At 66.7% G+C, this 24,471-nt stretch overlaps 13 protein-coding genes across 13 annotated transcripts; 8 read left to right on the forward strand and 5 right to left on the reverse strand.

The window, feature by feature from the left end:
• Positions 1 to 230: 230 nt before the first annotated feature.
• MICPUN_56115 (bZIP transcription factor) lies at positions 231 to 860 on the forward strand (the record flags this gene model as incomplete). Its single annotated transcript, XM_002499551.1, has 1 exon — positions 231 to 860. The coding sequence occupies one exon, from the start codon at positions 231 to 233 to the stop codon at positions 858 to 860; it is 630 nt and encodes a 209-aa protein (XP_002499597.1).
• A 40-nt stretch (positions 861 to 900) lies between these two features.
• MICPUN_56114 (folate-biopterin transporter family) lies at positions 901 to 2,637 on the reverse strand (the record flags this gene model as incomplete). The annotated part of the gene is made up of 1 exon (XM_002500036.1): positions 901 to 2,637. One exon carries the CDS (start codon positions 2,635 to 2,637, stop codon positions 1,012 to 1,014), a length of 1,626 nt encoding a protein of 541 aa, XP_002500082.1. The 3' UTR covers positions 901 to 1,011.
• Positions 2,638 to 2,984: 347 nt separating this feature from the next.
• Positions 2,985 to 4,153, forward strand: MICPUN_56113 (predicted protein; the record flags this gene model as incomplete). Its single annotated transcript, XM_002499552.1, has 2 exons — positions 2,985 to 3,186; positions 3,351 to 4,153. 2 exons carry the CDS (start codon positions 2,985 to 2,987, stop codon positions 4,151 to 4,153), a joined length of 1,005 nt encoding a protein of 334 aa, XP_002499598.1.
• A 142-nt stretch (positions 4,154 to 4,295) lies between these two features.
• On the forward strand, positions 4,296 to 6,062 carry MICPUN_56112 (predicted protein; the record flags this gene model as incomplete). Its single annotated transcript, XM_002499553.1, has 1 exon — positions 4,296 to 6,062. One exon carries the CDS (start codon positions 4,296 to 4,298, stop codon positions 6,060 to 6,062), a length of 1,767 nt encoding a protein of 588 aa, XP_002499599.1.
• Positions 6,063 to 6,185: 123 nt separating this feature from the next.
• MICPUN_56111 (predicted protein) lies at positions 6,186 to 6,911 on the reverse strand (the record flags this gene model as incomplete). Its single annotated transcript, XM_002500037.1, has 1 exon — positions 6,186 to 6,911. One exon carries the CDS (start codon positions 6,909 to 6,911, stop codon positions 6,186 to 6,188), a length of 726 nt encoding a protein of 241 aa, XP_002500083.1.
• Positions 6,912 to 7,285: 374 nt separating this feature from the next.
• RPL27 (ribosomal protein L27) lies at positions 7,286 to 7,965 on the forward strand (the record flags this gene model as incomplete). The annotated part of the gene is made up of 2 exons (XM_002499554.1): positions 7,286 to 7,531; positions 7,729 to 7,965. The coding sequence occupies 2 exons, from the start codon at positions 7,286 to 7,288 to the stop codon at positions 7,963 to 7,965; spliced, it is 483 nt and encodes a 160-aa protein (XP_002499600.1).
• Positions 7,966 to 8,090: 125 nt separating this feature from the next.
• On the reverse strand, positions 8,091 to 10,739 carry MICPUN_56109 (predicted protein; the record flags this gene model as incomplete). The annotated part of the gene is made up of 1 exon (XM_002500038.1): positions 8,091 to 10,739. The coding sequence occupies one exon, from the start codon at positions 10,737 to 10,739 to the stop codon at positions 8,091 to 8,093; it is 2,649 nt and encodes an 882-aa protein (XP_002500084.1).
• A 270-nt stretch (positions 10,740 to 11,009) lies between these two features.
• On the forward strand, positions 11,010 to 12,725 carry MICPUN_98922 (predicted protein; the record flags this gene model as incomplete). The annotated part of the gene is made up of 1 exon (XM_002499555.1): positions 11,010 to 12,725. One exon carries the CDS (start codon positions 11,010 to 11,012, stop codon positions 12,723 to 12,725), a length of 1,716 nt encoding a protein of 571 aa, XP_002499601.1.
• Positions 12,726 to 12,971: 246 nt separating this feature from the next.
• AMY2 (glycoside hydrolase family 13 protein) lies at positions 12,972 to 14,144 on the reverse strand (the record flags this gene model as incomplete). Its single annotated transcript, XM_002500039.1, has 1 exon — positions 12,972 to 14,144. One exon carries the CDS (start codon positions 14,142 to 14,144, stop codon positions 12,972 to 12,974), a length of 1,173 nt encoding a protein of 390 aa, XP_002500085.1.
• Positions 14,145 to 18,071: 3,927 nt separating this feature from the next.
• Positions 18,072 to 20,087, forward strand: MICPUN_78842 (predicted protein; the record flags this gene model as incomplete). The annotated part of the gene is made up of 1 exon (XM_002499556.1): positions 18,072 to 20,087. One exon carries the CDS (start codon positions 18,072 to 18,074, stop codon positions 20,082 to 20,084), a length of 2,013 nt encoding a protein of 670 aa, XP_002499602.1. The 3' UTR covers positions 20,085 to 20,087.
• A 493-nt stretch (positions 20,088 to 20,580) lies between these two features.
• Positions 20,581 to 22,545, forward strand: MICPUN_78920 (hypothetical protein; the record flags this gene model as incomplete). Its single annotated transcript, XM_002499557.1, has 1 exon — positions 20,581 to 22,545. The coding sequence occupies one exon, from the start codon at positions 20,581 to 20,583 to the stop codon at positions 22,543 to 22,545; it is 1,965 nt and encodes a 654-aa protein (XP_002499603.1).
• A 63-nt stretch (positions 22,546 to 22,608) lies between these two features.
• MICPUN_56104 (predicted protein) lies at positions 22,609 to 23,865 on the reverse strand (the record flags this gene model as incomplete). Its single annotated transcript, XM_002500040.1, has 1 exon — positions 22,609 to 23,865. One exon carries the CDS (start codon positions 23,863 to 23,865, stop codon positions 22,609 to 22,611), a length of 1,257 nt encoding a protein of 418 aa, XP_002500086.1.
• A 141-nt stretch (positions 23,866 to 24,006) lies between these two features.
• Positions 24,007 to 24,330, forward strand: MICPUN_56103 (predicted protein; the record flags this gene model as incomplete). The annotated part of the gene is made up of 1 exon (XM_002499558.1): positions 24,007 to 24,330. One exon carries the CDS (start codon positions 24,007 to 24,009, stop codon positions 24,328 to 24,330), a length of 324 nt encoding a protein of 107 aa, XP_002499604.1.
• Positions 24,331 to 24,471: the final 141 nt, after the last annotated feature.

Consider the following 24,471-nt stretch of genomic DNA (forward strand, 5'->3'; position numbering starts at 1 on the left):
CTCGCATTTTGCCGACTGATACCCACACGAATTTGTCGCCAAAATCAAAAAGGGACCATCGTGCGGATGAAAAACGCGACGTGGCCGCACGAGAGGCCAGCATTGGTTGTACCTTTTTGGCCGTCTGTGAACCAAGAGAGGGGACACGTCGCCACGGCAACCGAAAAGTTCGAAACCGACGGTGCGCCTTTGCGCCGCGCCATTGAGGTACACGCTTCGCACGCGCGAAGATGGATTCCATGTTCTCGCAGTTCCACAATGGCGGTCACATGCCGGGCCAAGACGGGCTGCCGCGCCACTTCATGGCCGACATGGGCGACCTTAGTGGTGCGCCGGGCTTCCCACCCGGAGCTCCCCTCTTCGGCTCCGCCATGGCTGCGGCCGCTGACAAGCCCACCGCCGCGCAGGCCGCCGCGGGCCGCCTGCAGCGCGCCTCCGCGCGGCAGGCGGCCAAGGCGGCGATGACGCAGAAGAGGAAGGCGCAGGCGCAGCGGAAGAGGCCCGCCGCAGCCGAGGCCGACGAGGACGACTCCGACGACGGCGAGGACGCGTCCGTTCCCACCAAGCCGCACGAGATCGCCAAGAGCAAGTACAACCACGTGGAGGACGAGAAGGAACGAAAGCGCCTCAAGCGCCTCCTTCGGAACCGCGTGAGCGCTCAGCAGGCTCGCGAACGCAAGAAGGCATACATGTCCACCCTCGAGGACGAGAGGCGAAACATGGAGACCAAGATGGCCGAGTTGGAAGCCAAGATCAACACGCTGGAGAGGGAGAACTTCATGCTTAGGCAGGTGGTGAAAAACGCCACGCAGGGGAAGACGGGGGGCAAGGGTGGCCAGGACCACGAGGTCCCCGCGTAAATAATGCACGCGCCCGCCACGAGTTGTCGATAGTTGTCACATAGTCTCATTCTTTAACGCCGCCGCTGTATAAACGTCACAAAAACTAATACGAAGCTTCGTACCTTCGCAAAACAATGTCGGGTTGATGAGCAGACAACCGCCGTTCTTCTCACTCCTTCTTTATCAGTGGAGTCTTCTCCCCCGCCTTGTCCCCGCCGGGCTCCGGCAGCCCCTCCTCTTCCTTCAGGTTGTCGGACATGTCGATGTCCGGGATGAGCACAAACGTCAGCGGCACCGCCACCAGCGGAAGGCACATCCCGCACACCACGATGAGCCACGGCAGGTTACTGAAGTCGCACTGCCCGCTCTCAACGTCTGTCTTGATCCCCGCAGCCTGCATCGCGAACACGCCGAACGAGCTCGACAACGCGCCGCCAAGGTTGCTGAAGCTCGCGAGGATGGCAAACGTCGTGGCCTCCATGTTCTTTGGGCACATCTTGCTGATGAGCACCGTGCTCGGCATGAAAGCCATCATCAACACGATGGGCTCCAGGATCGTATCCCCGATCAAATAGAACCACCGATCGGGGATGCCCCACCGCAGGTTCCATCGCATCACCATCGCGAAATCCCCCAGGCTCGCCGTGCTCGAGATCAGCGCGCTTACAATCAGCGCCGATCGCATCCTAAACTTGGACAGGTACACGTTGAACAGATAAATACCCAGCGCGTTGAACACCTGCGCGATCACCGAAGTGTACACCGTGAAGAACAGGTAGTCGAAGTGCGGCCCGCCGGGGTTGCACGTCTCGTCCACCGTGAACCAGTACTGCATCGCGCTGCCGAAGCTCACCGACACCGTGTTGGTGAGGAACAGGAAAAGCGTCGCCTTGGCCAGCCGCTTTTCCATGAAAAAGAACATCGATACCGACAGCACCGACGCCACACCCAAGGTCACCCCGAACTCAACGTACATATTCTCCGTCGCCAGTTGCGTGACCGCGAGCGCCACGGAAAGGCAGCCCATGAAGGTTCCCATCAAGAACATGTCCCTGTGCTTCGTGAGCAGGTCAAGATCCAGTTTAGAAACCGCCAGCTTGACCTCGGGGAGGAGTCCGAAGAAGGAAGTGAACACCGCCTGCAACGAGAACGGCAGCGCGCACCAAAACATGACGTGATACTTCTCCGTCTGCAGCACGAAGAACGATATCGCGGTCGCCAGCAGCCCGCCCCACGAAACCGTCAACCACACGAACGACACGATGTCGCTGCTAGCCTCCGGCACCCGCGCCATGGTCTCCGTGTACTTACCCTCCGTCAGCAGATCGACCACGCTCACCTGCAGGTTGATCAACACCATCGCCGCCACGTACGTCAGCGCCGAGGATGAGTCCAGGGGCATCGCCGCCAAGTACGTGATCGCGCCCGCGCCCAGTATGCTGCTGATGAAGCAGTAGTACCGCTTGTTGTAACCCGCGATGGGCAGCACGTCCGAAATCATCCCCACCAGCGGCTTGATGCTCCACGGGAACGCCGCGACGATTCCGTACCTCTGGGACTCCTGCGCCGAGAGCTTGAGCACCTTCTGGGCGAACGGCAGCCCCGCCTGGCCGACCAGGCCCAGCGTGGTGCCCTTCAGGCAGAAGTGGCACGAGATTATGAACGTAACGAGCTGGTACCCGACCGTGTCCACGAGCCCCAACAGCCACCGTTTGCCGGCGACGTACGGGTAGCACGCCCTCTCAGTGAGCGACATGGCGCCCTTGGAACCGTCGCCGAGCTTCTCGCCGTCCATCTCACCCCGCGAACGTCGCTGAAAACTCCGAGGCCGCGTGCCGTTTTCTCCAAAACCGACGAGCTCCGACGGGAGCGAGTCGATCGTCCGACCCCCCGCGCCGGCCGGGCGATACCGCGCGTTCCGAAGCCGCTCCGCGCCGTCGACGAACGCCGATACCGAATCGACCGTCCCCTCGTCGCTCGTAGGGAGGGTCCGCGCGACGACCGCGCCGCGACCTGAACTGTGAGGCCGCGCGTCGATGGGGTGTTGGATTTTTGACGAGGTGTCCGACCAATAAGCGATGTACGGCGAAATGCGAACCAACAACGCCGGTTCGAGAAGGTCGGTTGCACACCCCGAGAAAAATGAGAGGATACGGAGATCTGAGACGCCGTCTGATCGCACTGTTGGTTGGGCACCTGGGGATGTCGTCGCTCGCGGTCCCGTCTCTCGCGGTCCCGGGCGCGGTCCCGCGCGGGTCTCGCACCCGCCGCTCTTCCAGCGTACCGGCCCCGCGTCTCGCGACCGACAAGCGCGGCGCGAGCGTCCTTCCGTCCGCATCCGCGGGTAAGTCTCCTCGCCGCCCCCGTCGCGACCAATTCCTCCTCGCTCTCGTCTCTATCCGCGCAGCCAGATCGAATCGTAGCCGCGAGCCCCTCCCGCGCCGGTCCGGTCCCTTCCCGCGCGCTCACCGCCGTTCCCCCACGTCGCGCCCCAACTCGAACGAACAGACGATGACGGAAGTTCGTCCGCCGTGAGCGCCACCGCGACGGCGAAGAAGAAGGACAGGTTCATCACCGGCCGGCCCGACGAGCAGTTCAGCTCCGAGGCGGCCGAGGAGAGGCAGGAGCTCTTCAACGACATCGCGCCGGTGTACGACCAGCTCAACGACCTCCTATCCCTCGGCCTTCATCGCGTGTGGAAGCGCGCGGCGGTGAAATGGACCGGCGTGGGCCCCGGCGACGCCGCCATCGACGTGTGCTGCGGCAGCGGGGACATCGCCGTCAGGCTCGCCGACGCGGTGGGCCCCGCCGGGCGCGTCGTGGGCCTCGACTTTGCCCGCGCGCAGCTCGAGGTGGCCGCCGGGAAGGAGTCGCAACATCCGAGCTTTAAAACCAAGCTCGCGCCCATCGAGTGGGTTCAGGGCGACGCGCTGGCGCTGCCCTACGGCGACGGCGAGTTTGACGGCGCGACGATTGGGTACGGGTTGCGAAACGTGTCGGACATTCCCCTCGCCCTTCGCGAGCTGGCGCGGGTGCTGAAGCCGGGGGGCAAGGCTGCCGTCGTGGACTTTAACAACGCGACGGATCCGAACCTGCGGGCGCTGCAGGGGTTCGTGCTGGACAACGTGGTGGTTCCGGTGGCGGATCTCAACGGCGTCGCGGCGGAGTATCGATACCTGAAGCCGTCCATAGAGCGGTACCCGCAGGGCCCGGATTTGGTGGACCTGGCGGTGGAGGCGGGGTTTGCCGACGCGACGTTCTACGAGCTCGCGCCAGGGAACCTGATGGGCTGCCTGGTGTGCACCAAGTAACTTTGGGAGTCTGCCCGCGGTAGTTGACGAGTCAGTAATCTCACTTGTACGACAAAAAATTCTCGCGTCTTCTTGTGAGAGTCACTCATCGTCGTCGCGCTCCTTGCCTTGGGGCGAGGCTGCGCGCGTATCGCGGGCCAACATGGAGTACAACGTGGAAGTACCGATGCCGCATGACGAGCACGCGGGGCTCCGCGCGGACCTCATGCGCTCCTGCGGCCTCTCAGCGACCGTCCCGCTGTCGTCGCCGGACGCCGCGATGCGCCTCCTGGCCGCCGCGAGGGTGGCGAGCATCGACGCTCGGGAGGTGTACTTCTCCCCCGCGAGCGGGTGGGGCGCCAAGGTGATCGCACCGCCCGTCGCGGGACGTAGGAGCGCCGTAGCGCTGTCCCCGAGGAACGAGACCGCCGCGTGCGCGCTCGTGCTGGAGCTCCTCACCGACGCCCATCGGCGGGCGCCCGGGGCGGCGGCGGCGACCCTCGAGGCCGCCCGCGCGCTCTGCGACGCGGCGCTCGCGCCCCCGCCGGGTACCGCGGACGCCGACGGGGACGCGCGACCGCCCCAAGCGGCGCCCCCGGGCGACGGCGGCGTCGCCGACGCCACGGTCGCGTGGCTCCGCGCGCACGGCGGCGGCGCTCCCACCGCATCGTCCAAGACGTCCATCTCCGTCGCGCCCGCGCGGTTCCCCGGGACGGGACGCGGCGCCGCCGCCACGACGCACATCCCCGCGGGAGATATCGCCGCCGCCATCCCCGTCGAACGCCTGTTCACGGTCAGGCACGCCCTGGAGATGCCCGGCCCGCGGGGCGACGCGTACCGCATGTTCGCGGCGTTGGGCGAGGACACGATCGCGGCGTTGTGGCTCATCGCCGAGCGAGCGCTGGGCGAGGCGAGCCCGTGGCACGCCGTGATCGCCTCGCTTCCGTGGCCGGAGGGCGGGGAGGGAAGCGCGTCGCCGTGCGGCGGGTGCACGCCGGTGTCGTGGCCGCGCGAGGCGTGCGACGCCCTCCTCGGGGGCACGCCGCTGCTGGCGGATGCAATCGCGGCGAGCGAGAAGTTGGCTCGGCAGCACGCGGCGCTGTTCCCGGCGCTCTCCGAGCACATGGCCGACGTCTTTCCCGCGTCCGCGTACACCTTGGACAACTTCAGGCGCGCGCACGAGGCGTGGAACTCGTACGGTATGACGGTGCAGGCGTCGCCCGGGGAACCGGCGGCGACGTGTTTGCCCCCCGTCGCGATGCTCTGCAACCACGCGCTGTGGCCCCACGTCGTCCGGTACAGCAGGCTGAGGGACGGGACCCTGCGTCTGCCGGTGGCGAGGTCGGTGCACGCCGGTGAAGAGGTGTTCGTGTCCTACGGCGCCAAGTCCAACGCGGAGCTGTTGCTGTTTTACGGCTTCGCGCTTCCCGGTAACCCCTACGACGACGTTCCCCTGTCGTTGGAGCTCCCGGGCGGCGAGGTCGCGGACGTGACGAAGGCGAGGGAGGCGGCGCTGGCTCGCGCGGGGTTGACGCTGTCCCCGCACGCGGTTCGTGCGGGTCCGCTGCCGCTGCCCCTCGTGGGCGCGCTGCGCGTGCTCACCGCGGACGTCGCCGCGCTGCAGACGTTCACGGGAAACCCGACCACGGATCCGATCAGCTCGGAGGGTGAAACCGCGGCGGCGAGGGCGCTGTGCGGGGTGCTCGGCGCGATGGTGGAGCAGCTGGAGGGCGGCGACGCGCAGTTTCACATCGCGCTCAGGTCGGGAACGGCGGAGAGGGCGGTGGGAGCCGGCGCGATGGAGGCGGCGAAGACGTACAGGGACGGGGTGGCGGCGACGCTGGACGCGGCGCTGGGGGAGGCGAGGCGGTGGAGAGCCGCGGTGGGGGCCGGGCCGGACCCGGCGCTGGGGAAGCGAACGCGGGACTGAGCGCGAGTCGCGTGGCTACCTACGAGTTGTAATTACATCACGCGCGTGAGAACTGGAACTGACCGACGCGTCGCCCCGACGATGCGAGCGCCTCGCGCGCGTCTCGACGACGAACCTCACGCGTCACAAGAAGATTGCTCTGACGGCGGACAGAGAAATCTTCACGGCGCACAGGCACAAGACGCACAGGCACCCTTGCTGCTCTTGACTCAAGTCGCAGCAACCGCCATCCTTTTCGACTTCAACCCAGAATTCTTCGCCCATTTTGACGCCCACGGGAGGATACAGGCGCACGCGAGTCTTGCCGTCGGGAGCGAACACATCCCAGCCGTTCTCGATTTCCTCTTCGTCAAGCTCAGGCATGAGGCACTTGAACGGAGGAAATTTTAGTTTGGTCTCGTCAATTGGTGGAGGTAATGGAAGGACGATGACGTCTCCAGGTCCAACGTCGGGATCTTGAACAACGGAGACGGCGGCGTAACGTCGATCCGGTGTGATGGTAAAGAAGGCGAAGTCGCCTTCTTCATCTTTGGGCATGTTGTGTGGGATGGTGACGTGCCACTGGCCATCTTCCCCAACGTATCCCAGAGGAGCGTCAGCGTACGGTGCGGAACCAGGCGGGAGAGGTTTAGAGTCGTTCGCATCCTTGGGCGCTTCTCCCGACTCGCCTTTCTTGGTTCCGCAGGAGGTGCAGAACTCGGCCCCTTCGTTGAGCTTGGCCCCGCAGTTTTCGCACAGCTCGATTTCCAACTTTGGCTCAGCAGCTTGAGCAGCTTTTGTCTTCGCGCCGCATCCCGTGCAAAACTTTGCGTCCTCGTTCAGGTTCGTGCCGCATTCGGTGCAGAACATCTTCCACGCCGCGAGCGAGCGGAGGGTAGGGGAGGAGGTCTTCTGAGTGTGGCGCGGTCGAAAATATCCCCGACGGCCGGTGACGCACTTTGCTCGCACACGATTGGCTCGATTTCCCTCCAGTGAATTGTTTTCCCGCAGAGGCGCGATGAACCGTGATTGACGGTTTAGAGTTCTTCGATAGCGCGCGGCGCATATAATTCATGAAACCCCCGATTTCTTGAGTTATTTTCCCCATACACCCAATGACGTGTTTCAGACCCTATCCGAAAAGAAATCTCGCGTCTCCGGGCGGCCGGAAAGGCGGCATTACTGCACGCGCCGCGCTACCAGCGTCGGTCGCTCCCGTGGTTATCCGTTAACTACCTAGAAACATGGCTTCTCTCATGTCCGGCCTCTCGGCTCGCGCCGCGGTCGTGGCTCCCGCCTCCCGCGTGGCCATGCCCCAGTCCACCTCTGCTCCCGTGCGCTTCGGCTTCTCCGTGGAGGCTGCGCACAAGAAGGGTACCGGCTCCACCAAGAACGGCCGCGACTCCAACCCCAAGTACCTCGGCGTCAAGAAGTACGGCGGTGAGCAGGTCGTGACCGGAAACATCATCATCCGCCAGCGCGGCAACTCGGTGCGTCTCGTGCCTCAACCCCCACCGCGGCCCCCCCAAAACCCTGAAACCCTGTAATTTTTGGCCACGTCTTATCCCCCGCGGCGAATCACCCCGCGTCTCCGCGCGCCGGATCATCCGCGGTCTCCCGCGAAGCGTCGTCGTGGCGTCGTTAAACGCGCGTCCCGCTGACCTCCTCTCCCCGTTGGTCCCCTCAGGTTCACGCGGGCCCGGGCGTCGGCACCGGCAAGGATTACACCCTCTTTGCGCTCCGCGACGGCGAGGTACTCTTTAAGCCCGGAGCCAACGGCAAGAAGACCGTTCGCGTCGTCGATCCGGTGCAGAGGGGTGGGCGCGAGGACGGCAAGCCCTCCCGCAGGGACAAGCGCCGCGAGCTCTACACCCCTCGCGCCGAGCAGCGTGCCGCCGCGGAGGCTGCCGCCGCCACCCGCTAAGCGGACAAACGCGCGAATACATATTCTTTTCGGTTGGTGGGTGGCGCTCCCTTCCGCGTGTAGCCACGCGGGATCGAGCGCGTTTAAGCTTGTAATTAACGCTAAACATTATCAAAACGACGCCGCTACTTATTCGCGAACGGGTTGAGGTCCTTGAAGGGAGTCGGGCCACCGCCGGCGGCGGGGGGCGTGAACGCATCCTCGCCTCGCGGGGACGGCGGCGCAAAGGAGAACCCGTCCTCCGCGCCCTTCTCCTCCTCCACCGACGAACGACGGCTAGCCGCGGCCGAGGGTCCCTGGTCCTGCTCCGGCGCGTCCCCTTTCGAGAGCTCCCGCCAAAACTTGAAACAGAAGAAGACGGCCGCCTTGGCGTCCCGCAGGTCCGCGCCAAACGACGACATCCCTCGAGCCTTACCCTCCGCCCACCGATCCATCCTCGCCATCCTCCACCGCCTGTGCAAGTGCAGGGCGACCCTCGACGTGGCCATGCACTCGTCGCGCAACTTCCCGTTCGCCGTCTCGAGCTCGCCGAGCTGCTCGGTCATCGCCTCGGAGGCGTCCGCCGCGAGTCGCAGCCCCGCGCGAAGCCGTTCCGATCGCTCCAACCGCGACTCCAGCGACGCGTTCTCGCGCAGCGCCGCCTCGATCCGCGCGTTGGCGGCGCGCAGCTCCTCCTCGGCGTCGCGGACGCGGGACTTGGCGGAGGACGCGAGGCCCACGGCCATCGACGCCACGTCCCGAGCCGACGGCGTCGCGGGTGCGGCGACGCCGGAGCCTTCGACGGCGCCCCCGCGGGCCGAAGAAAATCCGCGCGTTGAGGCGTTGAGGCGCTCGCGCTCGAGGGCGCCAATCGCCGCGGCGGCGGCCGTCTCCGACTCCGCGACCCTCTTTCGAAGCTGCGAGATCTCCTTCTCGGCACGCTTGGACGCGGCCATCTCCCCGGTGAGCGCGGAGAGCAGCGAGCTCAGCCGCGACTCCCTCCTCTCCATGTTCGCCGCGGCTCTCGCGGCGATCGCCGCGAGCGGGTGCGTCGACCGGATCTCATCCTCGTCGCGGCGACCGGGCCCGGACTTGGCCTGCGGGCTGAGTATGGCGTCGATGTCGGTATCCGCGTCCTCACCGGCGAAGGGCGCGAGGATCAGCTCCGCCTCCTCCGCCGCCGCGACGAGCGCCGCGTGATCGCCGCTCCTGGCCTTTTCATCCTCCTCGATGCGCCACACCGCCATAGCCTTCGTCTCCGCCTTCGCTTCGTCGCGTTCCTCCTCGGCTCGCTCCACGCGCTCGCGCATGGACGCGAGCTCCATCTCCAACGTGCTGATCCTGGACTCCGCGCGGACCGTGCGGGACTCCGCCTCGAGCGCCGCCTTCTTGGCGTTGGCCAGCTTTTCGAGTTTCTTCTCGGCGGCTTTGGCGCGAGCCTCGGCGGCGGCGCCCGCCTCCGCCGCCTCCCTCCTCGCGCGCTCCGCGACCGCCTCCCGTTCCCTGAGCCGCTCCCGCGTCGCCGTCGCCTCTTTCAGCTGCCGCTGCAGAAGAGTCCGCTGTCGCGTCGCCGCGGCTCGTTCCTCGGAGACGCGGCTGAGCATCTCCGTCGCCTCCCGAAGCTTATCCCGCAGCTCCAGGTTATCGCCCCGAAGCGCGCCGAGCACGTCGACGGTCCTGGGCAGGGTCCCGATGTCGTCCCCGACCGCCGCGACGTCGCTGCCGGTGTCGCTGCCGGTCTCGTCGTCGGAGGGCTCGTCCTCCTCCCCGGTGGACATCGCGTCGCCGGCGTCGTCGTCATCGAGCCCCCCATCCGGCGAGCGCAAAGCCGAACTCGCGCGCGGCGCCCCGATACCCGCGCCAATACCCGCGCCCCGCCGCCGCGACCTCCTCGCCCCGCCGCCGCGTGTCGGATCCAACAGCTGTGTCGGGTCGGGTTCGTCGTGGGCGTCCGTGTTGCCGCCCTCCTCGGGCTCCGTCGCGCCCCAGTACCCGCCCCCTTCATCCTCGGTTGTGTTTTTGCTCGACGCGTCGACGCGAGCGCCGCGGCGGGGATGCGGCGGCGGCGCGTGCGGCTCGTCGAAGCGCACGCGCCACTCGTCGTCGTCGGCACCGTGGTCGGTACCGTGGTCGGTACCGTGGTCGGCACCCCCTTCGTCGTCCCTGGGCCGCGGCAACCGAGCGCGTCGCGCGGCGGATTCCGCGACGAGGCGGTTGTACACTTGGGTGTGCGAGTTTTGGAAATGTCGCGGGCGGTGGACGCTCTCAGCCTCGGCGGCCGGCGGGGCGTCGGGGTCGCGACGATGCGCCGGGGACTGACGCGCGGCGTGTTCGCGCTTGAGGAGCGAGAGTGACTGACCGCGCTGGGACGATGACGTCGCCGGTCTCGCGGCGCGGTCGGGCCCGCGCGGATCCCCTCGCATCCCCGGGGGAACGTCGCGGTAATGAACGGACGCGCCGGAGGACTCCGCCGACGGCGACGCTCGGAGCGGTTGCGACTGCCGCGGCGGGCGGTTCTCCCGTCCCGCGCGTCCGTTCCCCGACGATGCGCCGGGTTCGGGGACGCGGCGGCCGAACGCGACGCGCTGCGCGACGCGCCTGGCGCCCGACCTCGGGGCGACGCCCGCGACGGTGCCCGCTCCGTTGCTCGCGGCATGGTCGTGTCGCTCGGTCTCCGCGCGGTAGCCGCTCTCGCGCTCGCCGGGCACCGGCGGCAGGTCGTCCTCGTCCCAGTCGGGGTCGCTGCCGTGGAGCCGCGCCAGCACCCTGCGCCGCACAACCTCCGGGTCGACCATGTCGTTGAGGACGGCGCGGCGGGCAGGCGAGAGTGCCCAGCCTCATCAGCCTCGGAGCTGACGGACGTTCGAACCCGACGACAAAAAAAAAGCCACCGGCGCCGTGGACCAGGTCGAACCGCGCATCAGGTCTCGCCGGGACGACCCGGGGTTGACGATGATGTCCACACGAGCCTGGCTGGAGACCGCGGTGGTGCGTTCGTGTCCCGATTCCCCTTCTCGTCTCTCGCACCCGCACCGTCGTTCGCCGCGAGGGGAGAAGTTTCACGGATGACGTTGTTACCTTCTGACGACCGTGCCCTCGTCCTTCGCTTCGCCGTCCAGGTGGCCGCCACCACCGCGGTGGCCGCGTGGTCGCTCCACGGAGAGTACGACGCGGAGAAGCACGCGATGTTGCTGCTCCTGGGGGCGGCGATCTATTCGGAGTACGTCGGCGCGGACCGCGATCCCACCGAGACGCGTCAGGGCATCACGGGCGGCGCTCCCCTCGGCGCGCTCGCGCTCCCGTGGCTCTTCGTGTCCCGCGTCGGCGGCCCGAACTTCCACCTGTTCGCGTTCTGGGTATCCGTCGCGACCAACGTCGCCCTCCTCCCGGGCCTGCCGCGGATCGTATCGGGCGGCGCCGCCGTCGCCGCCGTGTCCGCGGGCGCGAGGGAGCTCAACTACGTCAACGTCGGCCACGAGCCGTACCCAACGGAGTGGACCATCGCCGCCACCGTCGCCGTGCACGTTCTCACCGCGGTGTCGTTCGCCCGGGACGCGCCCGGGTGGTTCCCGAACGTGTTCACGAGGTGGGAGGCGGCGCTGGCGTCGACGGCGGTGGCGCTGTGCCTCGGCGACGTCGCCATGTGGACGGCGCACGCATCCGCGGGGCGTCTTCCGGATCTCCACCTCACCGAAGACAAGTGGGCGCACGTCACGAGCTGGATGCCGCTGCACGTCGCGTTCGGGCGATACGACGACGCGCAGCTCGCCATGGAAACGTTTGGCCTGATCGCCTGCGCCCTGACCGTCGCGGCGCCCGCGCTCGCGCCGGAGGTGAGGACCCGATCTTCGATTGCGCTCGCCGCAGTCTTCGTCGCCGCGTCGACGTGGGGAGCGACGGTGGCGCTGCGGCTGGGCAAGGCGTTCCGCGGGTACGACGGCATCGCGCACTGGTTCGTCGACTACGTGACCGGCGCCGAGGATCTCGCCAACCTGGCGGCGTACTGGGCCCTGGTCTTCGGCTTTGCGACGTTCGCCATCCGACGCATCGCGACGTCGTCGTCCGTCTCGGGCGCGAGGGTCACGGCGCTTCGCAAATCGTATCACCTGCTGGCGGTGGCGGCGTTCGCGCCCGCGTCGTTGCCCGGATACGCCGCGCGTCGGGTCATGGGCCACGGTCTTCCGCATCCGGAGATGCTCGCGCTGGCGTACGCGGTGGCGCTCCTGGTGTTCGCGGCGGCTGAGTGCGCGAGGACGTCAAAGGCGTGGGCGCCGGGGCGATGGATCGACTCGTTTTTCGCTCGATTCGTCGACGGCCGCGACGGCGGGGCGGTGGTGATCAGCCACACGTCGCTCCTCGTCGGGGTCGCCGCGCCGCTGTGGCTGAACCACGAGAAGTGGTCGGCGAGCGCGGACGTGGACCACAGCGTCGGGGCGCTGGCGCCATTGGCGGGGATCGTGTCGCTCGGGCTGGGCGACGCCGCCGCCTCCGTCGTCGGCGTCTACTTCGGAAAGACGAGTTTGTGCGCGGGGTCGAGGAAGACGGTGGAGGGTGCCGTCGCGGGTGCCGTGGCGAACGTCATGGGGTTGTTGTTCGCGTGGCGTGTCGTGAACCACCACAGGGAGACGCCGTGGGGAACTCTCCTGATGGCCGGGGTTGGAACCGCGGCGCTGGAGGCGACGACGGAGCAGCTGGACAACGCGTTCCTGCCGCTGCACATGGCGGCGTTGCTGCAACTCGTCTCGAGGAATGCGGACCTGGAGGACGTTCAATACGCGTGAGCAGCGGCGTTGGTTGATCTTAAATACTTTAAAATACGAAGCTAAAAGTACAACTCACAGGTGGCGCCGAGTTCGCCACCTCTCCCGAAAAGAACCCATCAAGTTGTTTTGGTTTGTTGCTTTTTGTCGCCGGGCGGTGATATCCGCCGAGCCCTAACGCCGAGCCACGCCACTTTCTGCTAAGAAGGGCCGGCTCCCGCGTATCCGTTCTAACGTGCGGCGCTTCGGACGAGTCTAGTCCCGGACTCAGTCCTTGGTCCACACGCACCAACCATCCCCGCTGACGGCGACGTTCCAGCCGTCGCCCGAGGGCTTCCAGCCGTCGTTGCCCATCTTCATCGCCAGCTTATCCCCGACGAGCGCCGCGTAGACGCTGTCCGTCGCTGCGACAATCTCGAGCTTGGACCTCGCGTGGATGCCCGCCTTCTTGCGGGTGTCCATCAGGCCCTGGATCTGATTCCGGAGATCGTCGCCCCAGTCAAAGTAGTGATCCCAAAACACCGAGGGTGTCCCGGGGTGCGTGAGGGTGTACGCGTAGCCCATGCCAACCTTGTTGCTGGGGAACGGCCAGTGCGACTGGGTGGAACCGGTATCGTGGTTGTCGATGAAGGTGACCGCGCGTCCGGGCCAGAGGCCGATGACGCCGGGCGCCCGACCCTTCTTGTCCACAAGCCTCCAAAACTCGCTTCGGCCGCAAGCCTCCTGGAGGATACCCTTGGTCGTGAAGTCGAACGCGGTGCAGATGCCGCCGGTGGAGTCGATCCAGTCGATGATGCGCTGCCTGTGCGCGTCCTGGTCGTACTCCAGGCCCTGACCGTAGTTGAGGGTGTCCCAGTACTCGCCCACGGCAAACTCGGGCATGCACGCGCGAGTGTAGGTGCCTGCAAACTCCCCGCCGTACCCCTTGCTGAAGTCGAATCGGATGCCGCCGAACCCGACGTCGTTGGTGAGCCACTGGATCCACTCGCAGATGTCCTCCTGCACCTTGGGCTGCTTGTGGTCGATGTTGGGTGAGCCCCAGAACTCGTCGCCGGTTGGCTCGCCGCCCTCGCCCATGAAATCCTTGTTGCGGTTGGTAATCGCCCACTCGCCCCAGTCCATGCCGGTGCCCTCCCAGCGGTTCCACTTGCCGTGCTTGCCCTGGTGCGTCGCGCAACGATGGTTGAGCACTGCATCCAGCACGGGGAGCACGTTGTTGGCGCGAAGCTCGCCGATCAGCGAGCGAAGCTCTGCCTCGTTACCGTACTTGGTCTCGAGCGATCGCAGGTTGCGGGGCAGGTAGCCCTCGGGCGCGAGCGAATCCGTGCACGGGGGCAGCCAAATCTGGGTAAAACCCGCCTTGGAGATCTGACCCGCGCGCTCCTGCACCAGCTTGTACCACTCGAAGCGGTGCGACTCCCAGTTGAAACCCTGCAGCATCACCTCGCGGCCGGTGGCGATCCTCGGCAGCGTTCCCTCCTCAATCTTGTAGTCGTCGCCGAGCGCGGGGTCCACCTCGGGAGCCGCGGGCTTGGCGTTCAGGCCCAGGCCCGGGGGCTGCGCGGGCGCCGGCGGGGCCACGGAGTCGCCCTTGATCTCGAACGCCGGCGTGAACGCGGGTGCGTCCTTCTTGGGCGCGGCGGGCTTGGCCGGGGTGAAGGATGGGGGCTTCTTGGCGGGCGCGGAGGGTGCGGCGGGGGGCGGCGTCGGGGGCTTGAACGCGGGGAGGACGTTGTTCACGCCCGGCGCTTGGACCGGGGTGGCAACTCCGCCCAACGGCTTGCCGCCCTCGAGCTTCTGCATCCTCTCCTCGAGGTTGCGGAGCATGGTCGCGCTGCCGTTAGCCGCCGACGCGAGTCCCTCCTCGATGGCTCCAACCTTCGCGTAGAGGACGTCGAGGGACAGAGGATTGGCCTCCTTGTTCGCCAGGATCGCCTCGAGCTTGGCGAGCCTGTCGGACATGGTCTTGAGGTTCTCTTCGACAGCCTTGCTGCCGCCCGCGGCGAGAGCACCCGCGGGGTTTTGCTGAAGCGCCGCGCGGAGCTGCGCCATCTGTTGGCGCAGCTCGGGAACAGCCTTGGCCTCGTCCTGCACCTGCTTCAGGATGGCGTCGATCTTCTGCATGGCCGCCGTGGTGCCCGCGGAGGTCTGGTTGGTGGCGTTGAACGCCTGCTCGAGGCCCTTGACCTTCTCCTGGAGGTGGTTCATGGCGGCCAGCGCCGCGACGCTGCCGACGTCGGAACCCGCCGAGGCAGCCGCGGACGCGAGCGCAGTCTCGAGGGCAGCCATCCTGTCGTTGAGAGCCTTCTGGTCGGCGGTGCCGGTGGGGGTCGCGGTACCGGTACCGGCGCCGGTGCCGGTACCGGTGCCGGTGGGCGCGGCGGGGGTGAACACCTGGCCGACCGCGCCGGTGACGTCTCGCGCGTTGAGCGCCTTCTCCAACGACTGAATCTGACCCTTCATCTGGTCGGCGACGGAGGTATCCTTGATGGCGGTGCGCGCCTTCTCAGCCTCCCTGAGCGCGTTGCGCGTGGACTGGTACGCCGCCTCGAGCTGCTGCCGCTTTTTCTGTTCCATCCTGGCGAACTCCTGCGCCTCGTTCACCTGGGCGAGCAGCTCGCGCTCCCTCTGCGCTCGCGCGGTAAACTCGGAGGTTTTCTGCTCGGGTCCAAACGCGGGCGCCACTCCGGTGATGAACCTGAGTCCATCGCCGACGACGCCGAGCACGCCCTTGGACTGCACCTGGACCTTCTGCGGGGTCTGGAGCGTCGCCACCGCGCCGTTCGCGCCGCGGACCATCGCCATCGGGCCCTGCTGCGGCTGGGTACCCGCGCCCAAACCGCCCGGCCCGCCGAGGTCGGTGAAACCGCCCCCGGGGGTCAAACCCCGGACGCTATCCGCGCCGCCAAACTCGGGAACAGCCGCGGGACCCGAGGCCCGGCGACCGGCCGCCGCCACGGTCCCACCGCCGACGACGTTATTCCTGGCGTACGCCGCGATGTCGCCGCCGGGCGCGCCGCCCGCGCCCCAGTCGCCAAACGGCGGAACCGTGTTGGTGCTCCGACTCGTGGGCCTGGCGTCCATGCCCGGGGGAACGCCGCCACCCGCCGGCGGCGCGACGCGTCCGCCGCCGCCCAAAGAGGAGGACGACCCGCCGCCGCCGCCGCCGCCGCCGCGGGCGGGCCCGCCGATGCTCCTGCGCGCCTGCTGCTGCCGCTTCGGGGGCGGGCCCGAGAGCGGGCCCGGGTTGGGGTAATCCTTCGCGTCGCGGACGTCGTCGAGCGAGATGACCGCGTTGCGATCGATCCCCCCGGTGGAGCCCGCCCCCTGGCCGGGCTGCTGGTGGTACCCCGGGGTGACCCACTCCGCGGAGTTGCCTCGAACCGGCGGGGGCGTGCCCCGTGGCGGTGGCACGCGCGGCGGGACGGTTCCGACGTCGGGCGCGTCTGGATTAAACGCGGAACCCCCGGGGGCGAAAGCCGGGTGGTAGTGCGCTGGTGGGTACTGCGGCTCCTTGGCCATCTGCGCGCGCCTTCGATCGCCGGGCCTGACGGGCGCGGACGCCGCGAAGGAGTCCGCCTCGTCGCGGGGCACGGGGTAGCCGCCCGGGAAGGGATCGAATGAGTCCTTGGTGGCGGTGATGTCCCACCAGCGGCCGGAATCGTCGTAGTAGCCCCCCTTCTTGAGCTGCTGCTCGGCGCGCGCGTCGGGGACGTCCACGGACCGCGGCCGGGTCGGAACCGCGGGGGGCTCCTGGTGGAAGTACCCCTGGGAGTCGTAGAAGCCCGGGTCGGGGGAGTCGTAGGCGAGGGGCTGGTCGGCGGCGGGCGCGGGCGCGCCCTCGTTTGAATTTTTGCCAGTCAGCTTGCCCCACAGATTTTTCAAACCGGTCTCGGTGCCGCCCTCCTTGTAGATGCGCACCTCGCGGCCCCTGCGCTTGGCGTCAGCCTTGACGACGACCGCGGCGGTGAAGAGCCCCGCGCCGGCCCACCCCAGGACGCCGGTCCAGTCACCGCTGAAGGGGACGCCGGAGGCCCGGAGGGACTTCGGCACGGGTTGCGCGGCGTAGTCGTTTCCACCCTGCACGGACCTGTACTGCCTGCGGTTGGACCCGTTCGCGCGGGTGCGGTTGTAATCGGGGGGCATGAGCGCCTGCGCGGAGGACGACGGCGCGGTTCGCACGCGGGCGTTGTCGAACAGCTGGCGCTCGAGGTGTCCCCAGACGCCGTTGACGGGAAGGCCGAACTGCTGCTGCATCTTCTGAACGGACGCGCGCGTGGCGGGACCGAACACACTGCGCGGGTGGTGATCGTTTGGGATGTTGCGTCAAAAAAACGTTTGTTTTCCTCGGGTGTAATTTTGAAGAACGTTGGGGACGGGGACCGGGGCGGGATCGCGCGTCGCCGGGCGCGGAGCGCGCGGAACGCACGATCGCGTGGTATCTCAGAAGCTCTTCGAGCGTGCGGCGTGACAATTTCGGTGGAACGACGGGGAAAACGGAAGGCGCGGGCGGGTTTGGAGACGCACCCGGTCGCGTTCGCCGGGGAGAGGTAGCCCTCGGCGACCAGATCTTTTTGCATGGCGAGCACGTCGACTCCGGTCGTCCCCTCGTACAGATCGCGCTCGACGGGCATATCGCGCCCGCCGGGAGCGGTGTAGGGCGAGGAGCGTCCGCCGTACGCCGCGCGCACCGGGCCCACGTTGATGCGCCTGCGGTTACCCAGCCCGGGCGTTCGCAGAGGGGCGACGCCCTTGAGAGCGAAGGGCTGCTGGTGCCTCATCGCGCTCGTCTTGCCCGTGAAGGCGGCGGACGCCGAGAGAGACGCCATATCTGCCCTCGAGCGGTGTGTGACTCCCGAACACTGCCTGTGTTCGACGTCGGGTTTAGCTTTTAGCGCCGGACGCTTCCTGCCGATACGCGCGCAGGAGCGGTGTGAGGTCCGCGCCGGTCGTCGACATCTTCTCAAAGTTCAAAATATTTTGAACGAGTCGCCCCTGCCAGCTGTGAATCGGCGGGTACAAACGGTCGTTTCCGAGTTTATGCGGTCCAAATCAATTTCGCGGTCAAATATCGGATCCTTAACGGTAAACTGACTCAGCAGGCAGTGAAGTTTCACCGGCAGGTTGAACCTGGGAAATTTCGCCTGAAAGCGGAAATGCGCTTTTTGGCAAAGATCTTTTGTGCGGGAAAACCAAAAACCAGCGTCGAACCGTCGCTTGTTTCGGAGGCCTTAAGTCCTCGGGATTTCGAGCCGCCGGGACGACACAGAGTTTCACGCGTCAATCGGAGCGTCGATCGGGACCCACCCAACCCTCGACCGACCTCAACCACGCACCATGTCCGACAACGCCGCGCGCCTTCAGGCCATGCAGGATGCCGTGACGGACGCCGGCAACAACGTCCGCGCGCTGAAGGCCGAGAAGAAGGACAAGGCTGAGATCGATGCCGCGATCGCCAAGCTCAAGGAGCTCAAGCTCGAGCTCGACACCGAGATCAAGGCTGCCATGGCGGCGGGCGACGAGGCGGCCGCGGCGAAAGAGCAGTTCCGCTCCAAGATGAACGGCGCGCTCGAGCAGAGGCTGTTCTACATCCCCTCGTTCAAGATCTACGGCGGCGTCGCGGGCCTCTACGACTACGGCCCGCCCGGATGCGCCGTCAAGTCCAACCTCCAGGCGTTCTGGCGCCAGCACTTCGTCCTCAACGAGGCCATGCTCGAGGTGGAGTGCCCTTCCGTGACTCCGGAGGTGGTGCTCAAGGCTTCCGGCCACGTAGAGAAGTTCACCGACCTCATGGTCAACGACGTCGTCACCAAGGACTGCTTCAGGGCGGACCACCTGGTGGAGGAAAACTTGGAGAGGATGCTCGCCGACCCCATGATCTCCGCGGACAAGCGCAGGGAGCTCGAGGACATGCTCGCGAGGCTCGAGGAGTTCACCCCGGAGGAGATGGGCGATGCCATCACCAAGCTCGCCATCAAGGCCCCGGAGACCAAGAACGACCTCACCGCCCCCTACCCCTTCAACCTCATGTTTCCCACGCAGATTGGCCCATCCGGCGCGCTGCAGGGGTACCTCCGACCGGAGACGGCGCAGGGCATCTTCGTCAACTTCCGCGATCTCCTCTACTACAACGGCGGCAAACTCCCTTTCGCCGCCGCGCAGATCGGCCAGTCCTTCCGAAACGAGATCGCTCCGCGCGCCGGTCTCCTCCGCGTGCGAGAGTTCACGCAGGCTGAGATTGAGCACTTCGTGCATCCCGAGCAGAAGGACCACTCGCGATTCGCGGAGGTGGCCGACGTGATGCTGTCGCTCTTCAGCCGCGACGCGCAGCTCGGCGCGGTGAAGAAACCCTTCCCCATGACCATCGGCGAGGCTGTGGAGAAGGGCATCGTCGCCAACCAGACGCTCGGATACTTCATCGCTCGCACGCAGACGTTTCTCGAGAAGATCGGGGTCAACCCGGAGCGGCTTCGGTTCCGCCAGCACCTGCAGCACGAGATGGCGCACTACGCCGAGGACTGCTGGGACGCCGAGATCGAGTGCTCTTACGGCTGGATAGAGTGCGTCGGCCTCGCGGATCGCTCCGCGTTTGACCTCAAGGCTCACTCGGACAAGAGCAAGGTTGAGCTCACCGCGTACGAGAGGTTCGCGGAGCCGAAGATGGTGGAGACCCTCGTGGTGGAGCCCAACAAGAAGGACATGGGCAAGGCGTTCAAGAAAGACGCCAAGGCGGTGACCGACGCGCTCATGGCGCTGTGCCAGGAGGATGCGCTCGCGCTCGCCGCGAAGGTTGAGGCGGATGGGAAGGCCGAGCTCAAGATCGAGGGTGGCTCCGTGGAGATCCTCCCCGGGATGGTCAAGATCGCCATGGAGACGCAGAAGGTGTCGGGCCGTAACTTCACCCCGTCCGTCATCGAGCCCTCCTTCGGCATCGGTCGCATCATGTACTGCATGTTCGAGCACTCCTTCTACATCCGACCAGAGGATGAGCAGAAGACGGTGTTCCGGTTCTCGCCCATCATCGCGCCCATCAAGTGCACCATCTTCCCCCTCGTCAACGACGCGGGCATGAACGATCTCGCGGGTACCATCTCCCGCGTCTTGGCCACCGAGGGCATCTCCTCCAAGCTGGACACCACCGCGGTGTCCGTCGGCAAGAGGTACGCGAGGACGGATGAGCTCGGCGTGCCATTCGCCGTCACCGTCGATCACAGGTCGCTGCAGGACAACACGGTGACGATCCGCGAGCGCGACAGCTGCGATCAGGTGCGCGTCGCCGTCGACGACGTGCTGCCGCTGATCAAGAAGCTGTGCAACCTGCAGGCTACCTGGGAGGAGGCCACCGCGGGGCTGGAGAAGCAGGCTGCGGCGTCGGACTGATAGACGGAACATTTTTATTGACGAAATCAAATAGAGTGCGCACACGGCACTCAAAACTCGGATCAACGCGCATTCTGATTGGTCGAGAAGGTGGAACTCGGCTGGTGAAGGTGACGTAGACCTCTCGGGATTACGGCCCCGCGTTATCGCATACCTGACGACGCGCGAGCGAGCCGCGGTCGTGGCAGTAGTTTAGGCGTCTCACCTGGAGATGGCGAGCGTGTTTGCGGTCTCGGGCGTGCGCGCCGGCGCGACGCCGGCGCCGTGGCATCGCGCCGCGTCCCCCTCGGGTCGCGTCGCCGATGCCCACGGCCATGGGTGCTCGACGTCACGCATCTCCCCCGGCGGTCCGCGGGCGAAGGGCGCGGGGAGGGGCGCTCGGGTCGCCGCGAGGGTGGCCACCACGGCGCCCCCGTCCCGTACTTCCACGTCCGGAGACGACGACAAGAAGTTCGGCCGGCAGTCCTCCATGGGAGTGGGCGACGGCGTGGTCCCGATGACCGAGGAGCAGAGAAAGGCGCTGGCACGCTCGGAGCCCCCCAAGGAGTACTCACCGCAGCGCGCGGCGGCCAAGTACGGCAAGCGACCGGGCGAGGTCGCCGTGCGCGTCGCGCAGATCGGAACATCCCTCGGCGGGTTCATCCTGGACGTCCTCATCGACAACCAGCGCGGAGAGTTCGAGAAGAACGCGCCCAAACGCGCCGATCAGCTCAGACGCAAGCTCACCGAGCTCGGGCCCGCGTTCGTCAAGGTTGGCCAGGCGCTCAGCACGCGCCCGGACCTGCTTCCGGCTCAGTACCTCGACGAGCTCACGTCCCTGCAGGACGCTCTGCCCACGTTCTCGGACGCGGATGCCTTCGAGACGGTGGAGCGAGAGCTCGGCCGGCCGCTGGATGCGATGTTCGCGACCATCACGCCGAGCCCCATCGCGGCGGCTTCGCTGGGTCAGGTGTACCGCGCGACGCTCATCGGCAGCGGGAAGGAGGTGGCGCTCAAGGTGCAGCGGCCGAACATCCCGAAGGGTTTGGAGCTGGATTTTCACCTCATCCGCGTGGGCGCCGCGTTTGCCGATCGCTTCGTGGATTCGCTGAACACGTCAATCGTCGACTTGGTGGATGAGTTCGCGGCGCGGGTGTTCCAGGAGTTGAACTACGTCCAGGAGGGTCTCAACGCCGAGCGGTTCGCTCGTCTGTACGGGGACAGGCCGGACGTCGTGGTTCCGGGGATCGAGTGGGAGTACACGTCCCCGCGGGTCATCACCATGGACTGGGTGCAGGGAACGAAGCTCAGCGAGCAGGATTCCCTCAGGGCGCAGGGGCTGGACGTGCTGCAGCTGGTGGACACCGGCATCCAGTGCTCGCTGCGTCAGCTGCTGGAGTTTGGGTACTTTCACGCGGATCCCCACCCGGGTAACCTGCTGGCCACCCCCGAGGGAAAGCTCGCGTTCCTGGACTTTGGAATGATGAGCGAAACTCCGGAGACGGCGCGGTACGCCATCATCAACCACGTGGTGCACCTCGTGAACAGGGACTACCAGGCCATGGCGCAGGATTACTACGCCCTGGAGTTCCTCGACGAGTCCGTCGACGTCGCACCGATCGTCCCGGCTCTGGCGGACTTTTTCGACGACGTCCTGGAGGCGAGCGTGGACCAGCTCAACTTCAAGACCATCACGGATGGGCTCGGCGGCGTCCTCTACCAGTACCCGTTCAACGTCCCGGGTTACTACGCCCTGATCCTCCGTTCGTTGACCGTGCTCGAGGGTCTCGCGCTGACCACGGACCCGAAGTTCAAGGTGCTGGGCAAGGCTTATCCGTACATGGCGCGCAGGCTGCTGACGGATCCCAGGCCCCAGCTGCGAGACGCGTTTGCGGAGCTGCTTTTTAAGGATGGCCAATTCCGATGGAACCGGCTGGAGAACTTGCTGCGGGAGGGCGCCAAGAGCGACGATTACGACGCCAAGGCGGTGATCCCGCCGCTCGTGGAGCTCATCGTCGGGGAGGACAAGCCCGGGGAGGTGAACACGCTCCGGCCGCTGGTGGTGGCGGAGGCGGTGAAGGTTGTGGAGGCGCTCCTGCTGGGGCAGACTGTCGAGACGGCGCGAAGCGAGCAGCTCGCGCCGCTCGTGGCGCTCCTGCCCGAGCAGCTCAAGCGTCTGCCGCCCATGCGCGTGGGCAGCGACACCGAGGAGGAGGAGCTCATGGCGCTCAGGGCGCAGGTGCTGAGGGTATCGGAGATGCTATCGTCGTCCAAGGGCTTTGACCCGTCCGCGATGGAGCCGCTCGCGCAGGCGCTGCAGCAGCCCGCGGCGAGGAGTTTCATCGAGGCGGTCATCACCGGAGTGGGCACGCGCGTCACCGCCAGGCTCATCAAGGAGCTGCTGGGTGACTCGTCGAGCGCGAGCAACGGCGGCGGCGGGAAAGGGGCGGCGCCTAACCCGACGGCGGCGGCGGCGAGGTAAAATTGATAGAGCGAGAGGTAAATTCATCAACACCATTCGTTAAGCTCGTCCCCGACCGACTCGTCACGCGAATCCCGCGCTCATCAGCATCCGCCTCTCTATCGCCCTCGCCACGTCGAAGAGCTCGTGGTCCATCGCCGCGTCGAGCGCGTTATCCATCACGCGCTCTTCCCGCGCTCCGCCAGCTGTGCCACTTTTTTCTCGCAGCGACTCGAGCATGTACAAGCAATCCACCGCAGCTCGCGTCACCGGGGAGATGAACCGCGGATCCCTCGCCCAGAACGCCCGCGTCATCGCGCTCGCGCCCGACGCTCGATCGTTCCTCGTCGGTGGGTTCCGCAGGATGCTGGCGCCGTGCGCGAAAGGCGCGGGTTCGCCGGGGCGGAGGCAGCGAAACTGTTCCTCCTCGCCCGCCGGTCCCTTGCCGACATCCGCGCCCGCCCTGGACTCGACGTCCTCGGGCGGGGTCGCGTCCACGACGTCCGCCGCGCTTGACTCCCACGCCTCGCTCGCGTTCGTCAGACACGTCCCCACCTGCTCCGCGGTGAGCGACGTGCGCGTGTGGAACAGCAGGTCCGGCTTGCCGAACGAGTCCGTCATCGCGCCGATCAACCTCGGCCTCGACAGCGCCGCCGCGGGTATCCCCGTCTCCTCGACGCACTCCTTCACCACGGCGTCGAACATCTCCCGTCGCACGGTCGCGGGTTCGATCCCGTCCAGGTTGGTGAGGTCGTTTTTCACCCCAACGTCCGCGGGCTCGGGGTGGCCGCTGGGTCCGTTGAAGACGCCGCGGAACGTCGCGACCCCTTCGCTTCTTCGGAGGAGGACGAACTTGCCGTCGGAGGTTTCGAGCACGGTCTCCACGCCGAGCGCGCGGCTCTCGTGCGCGTGCGCATCGTCGTGGTTGGATCGCCCGTCGGCTCTGAGCGCGGCGAGGCGCGCGGCGGGCACGCCGTCGGCGTTGGTGCCGACGTAATCCTTGTAGCTCGTCACGCCCACCCTGATCGTCACCGCGGGTTCGTCCGCGGTCTTGCGCACCTCGAGGGACGCGAGGCGAAACTTGAGGGCGTCCCACATCTTTGGGCTCTCGCGGAGCTTCGCCTGCCACGCGAGGTCTATCTCGCCGTCGCTGGGATGCGCGACGCGATTGAACGAGCCGCCGAACTCGATCGCGACGTCCTCCTCGCCGATGCCGAAGCCCGCGCGGCCGGCGGGGACCTGCGCGGCGGAGAAAACGACGCGATAGTCGATCTCACCGCTCACCGGGGTCCTGTCCTCATCGATTCGTGCCCTCTTGCTGGCCATGGCGTTGCTGGCCATGGCGACTTTGCCCGTGGTTGAGCGCCTGTGCCACTGGCAACGGCCCAACTGAACTGAGCAGTACGCGTAACAACGACCTGTTGACCGTGGGCGATTTTTCTCCAGGGGTCACTCTCGGCAACGCGGTCGGGGCGGGGGACCATGAGCGACGAGTCGACCGGACTCCATGAGGCGTCGCACTACAAGTTCACGCGACGTGTCATCACGCCTACGTTCCCAGTCGAGGGAGATTACCTGAAGATCGAAACGGAGGAAGCCATCTTCGGGATCCTCTTTGCTTACATGGGCTGGTGGTTGTTCCGCCAGCTTCGGGGCGTGTTCGCGTGGTACAGGGAGACCAGAGAACTGAGACGGGCGCACGGATCCGACCCGGTGGGCGTGACCGTCGATGAGGACGACGAGTCCGGGAGCGATGCGGACGAAGACTACGAGTTTGTCCAAAAGGGCGGAAGGAAAGAGGACTGAGGTGGAAACGAGTTACGCCGGGGGCGGCAGCCACACCAGGGTTGGGATGGGAAGGTAGTTTGGAACGCAGCGCTTGTGCGTGAATGTCGTGCATCATTTCAATCGTCGCGCGTCGTCCCTAAGATTAATCGATCATTCTCA

Source organism: Micromonas commoda, chromosome 2, assembly GCF_000090985.2.
Source record: "Micromonas commoda chromosome 2, complete sequence".
Lineage (NCBI taxonomy): Eukaryota > Viridiplantae > Chlorophyta > Mamiellophyceae > Mamiellales > Mamiellaceae > Micromonas > Micromonas commoda.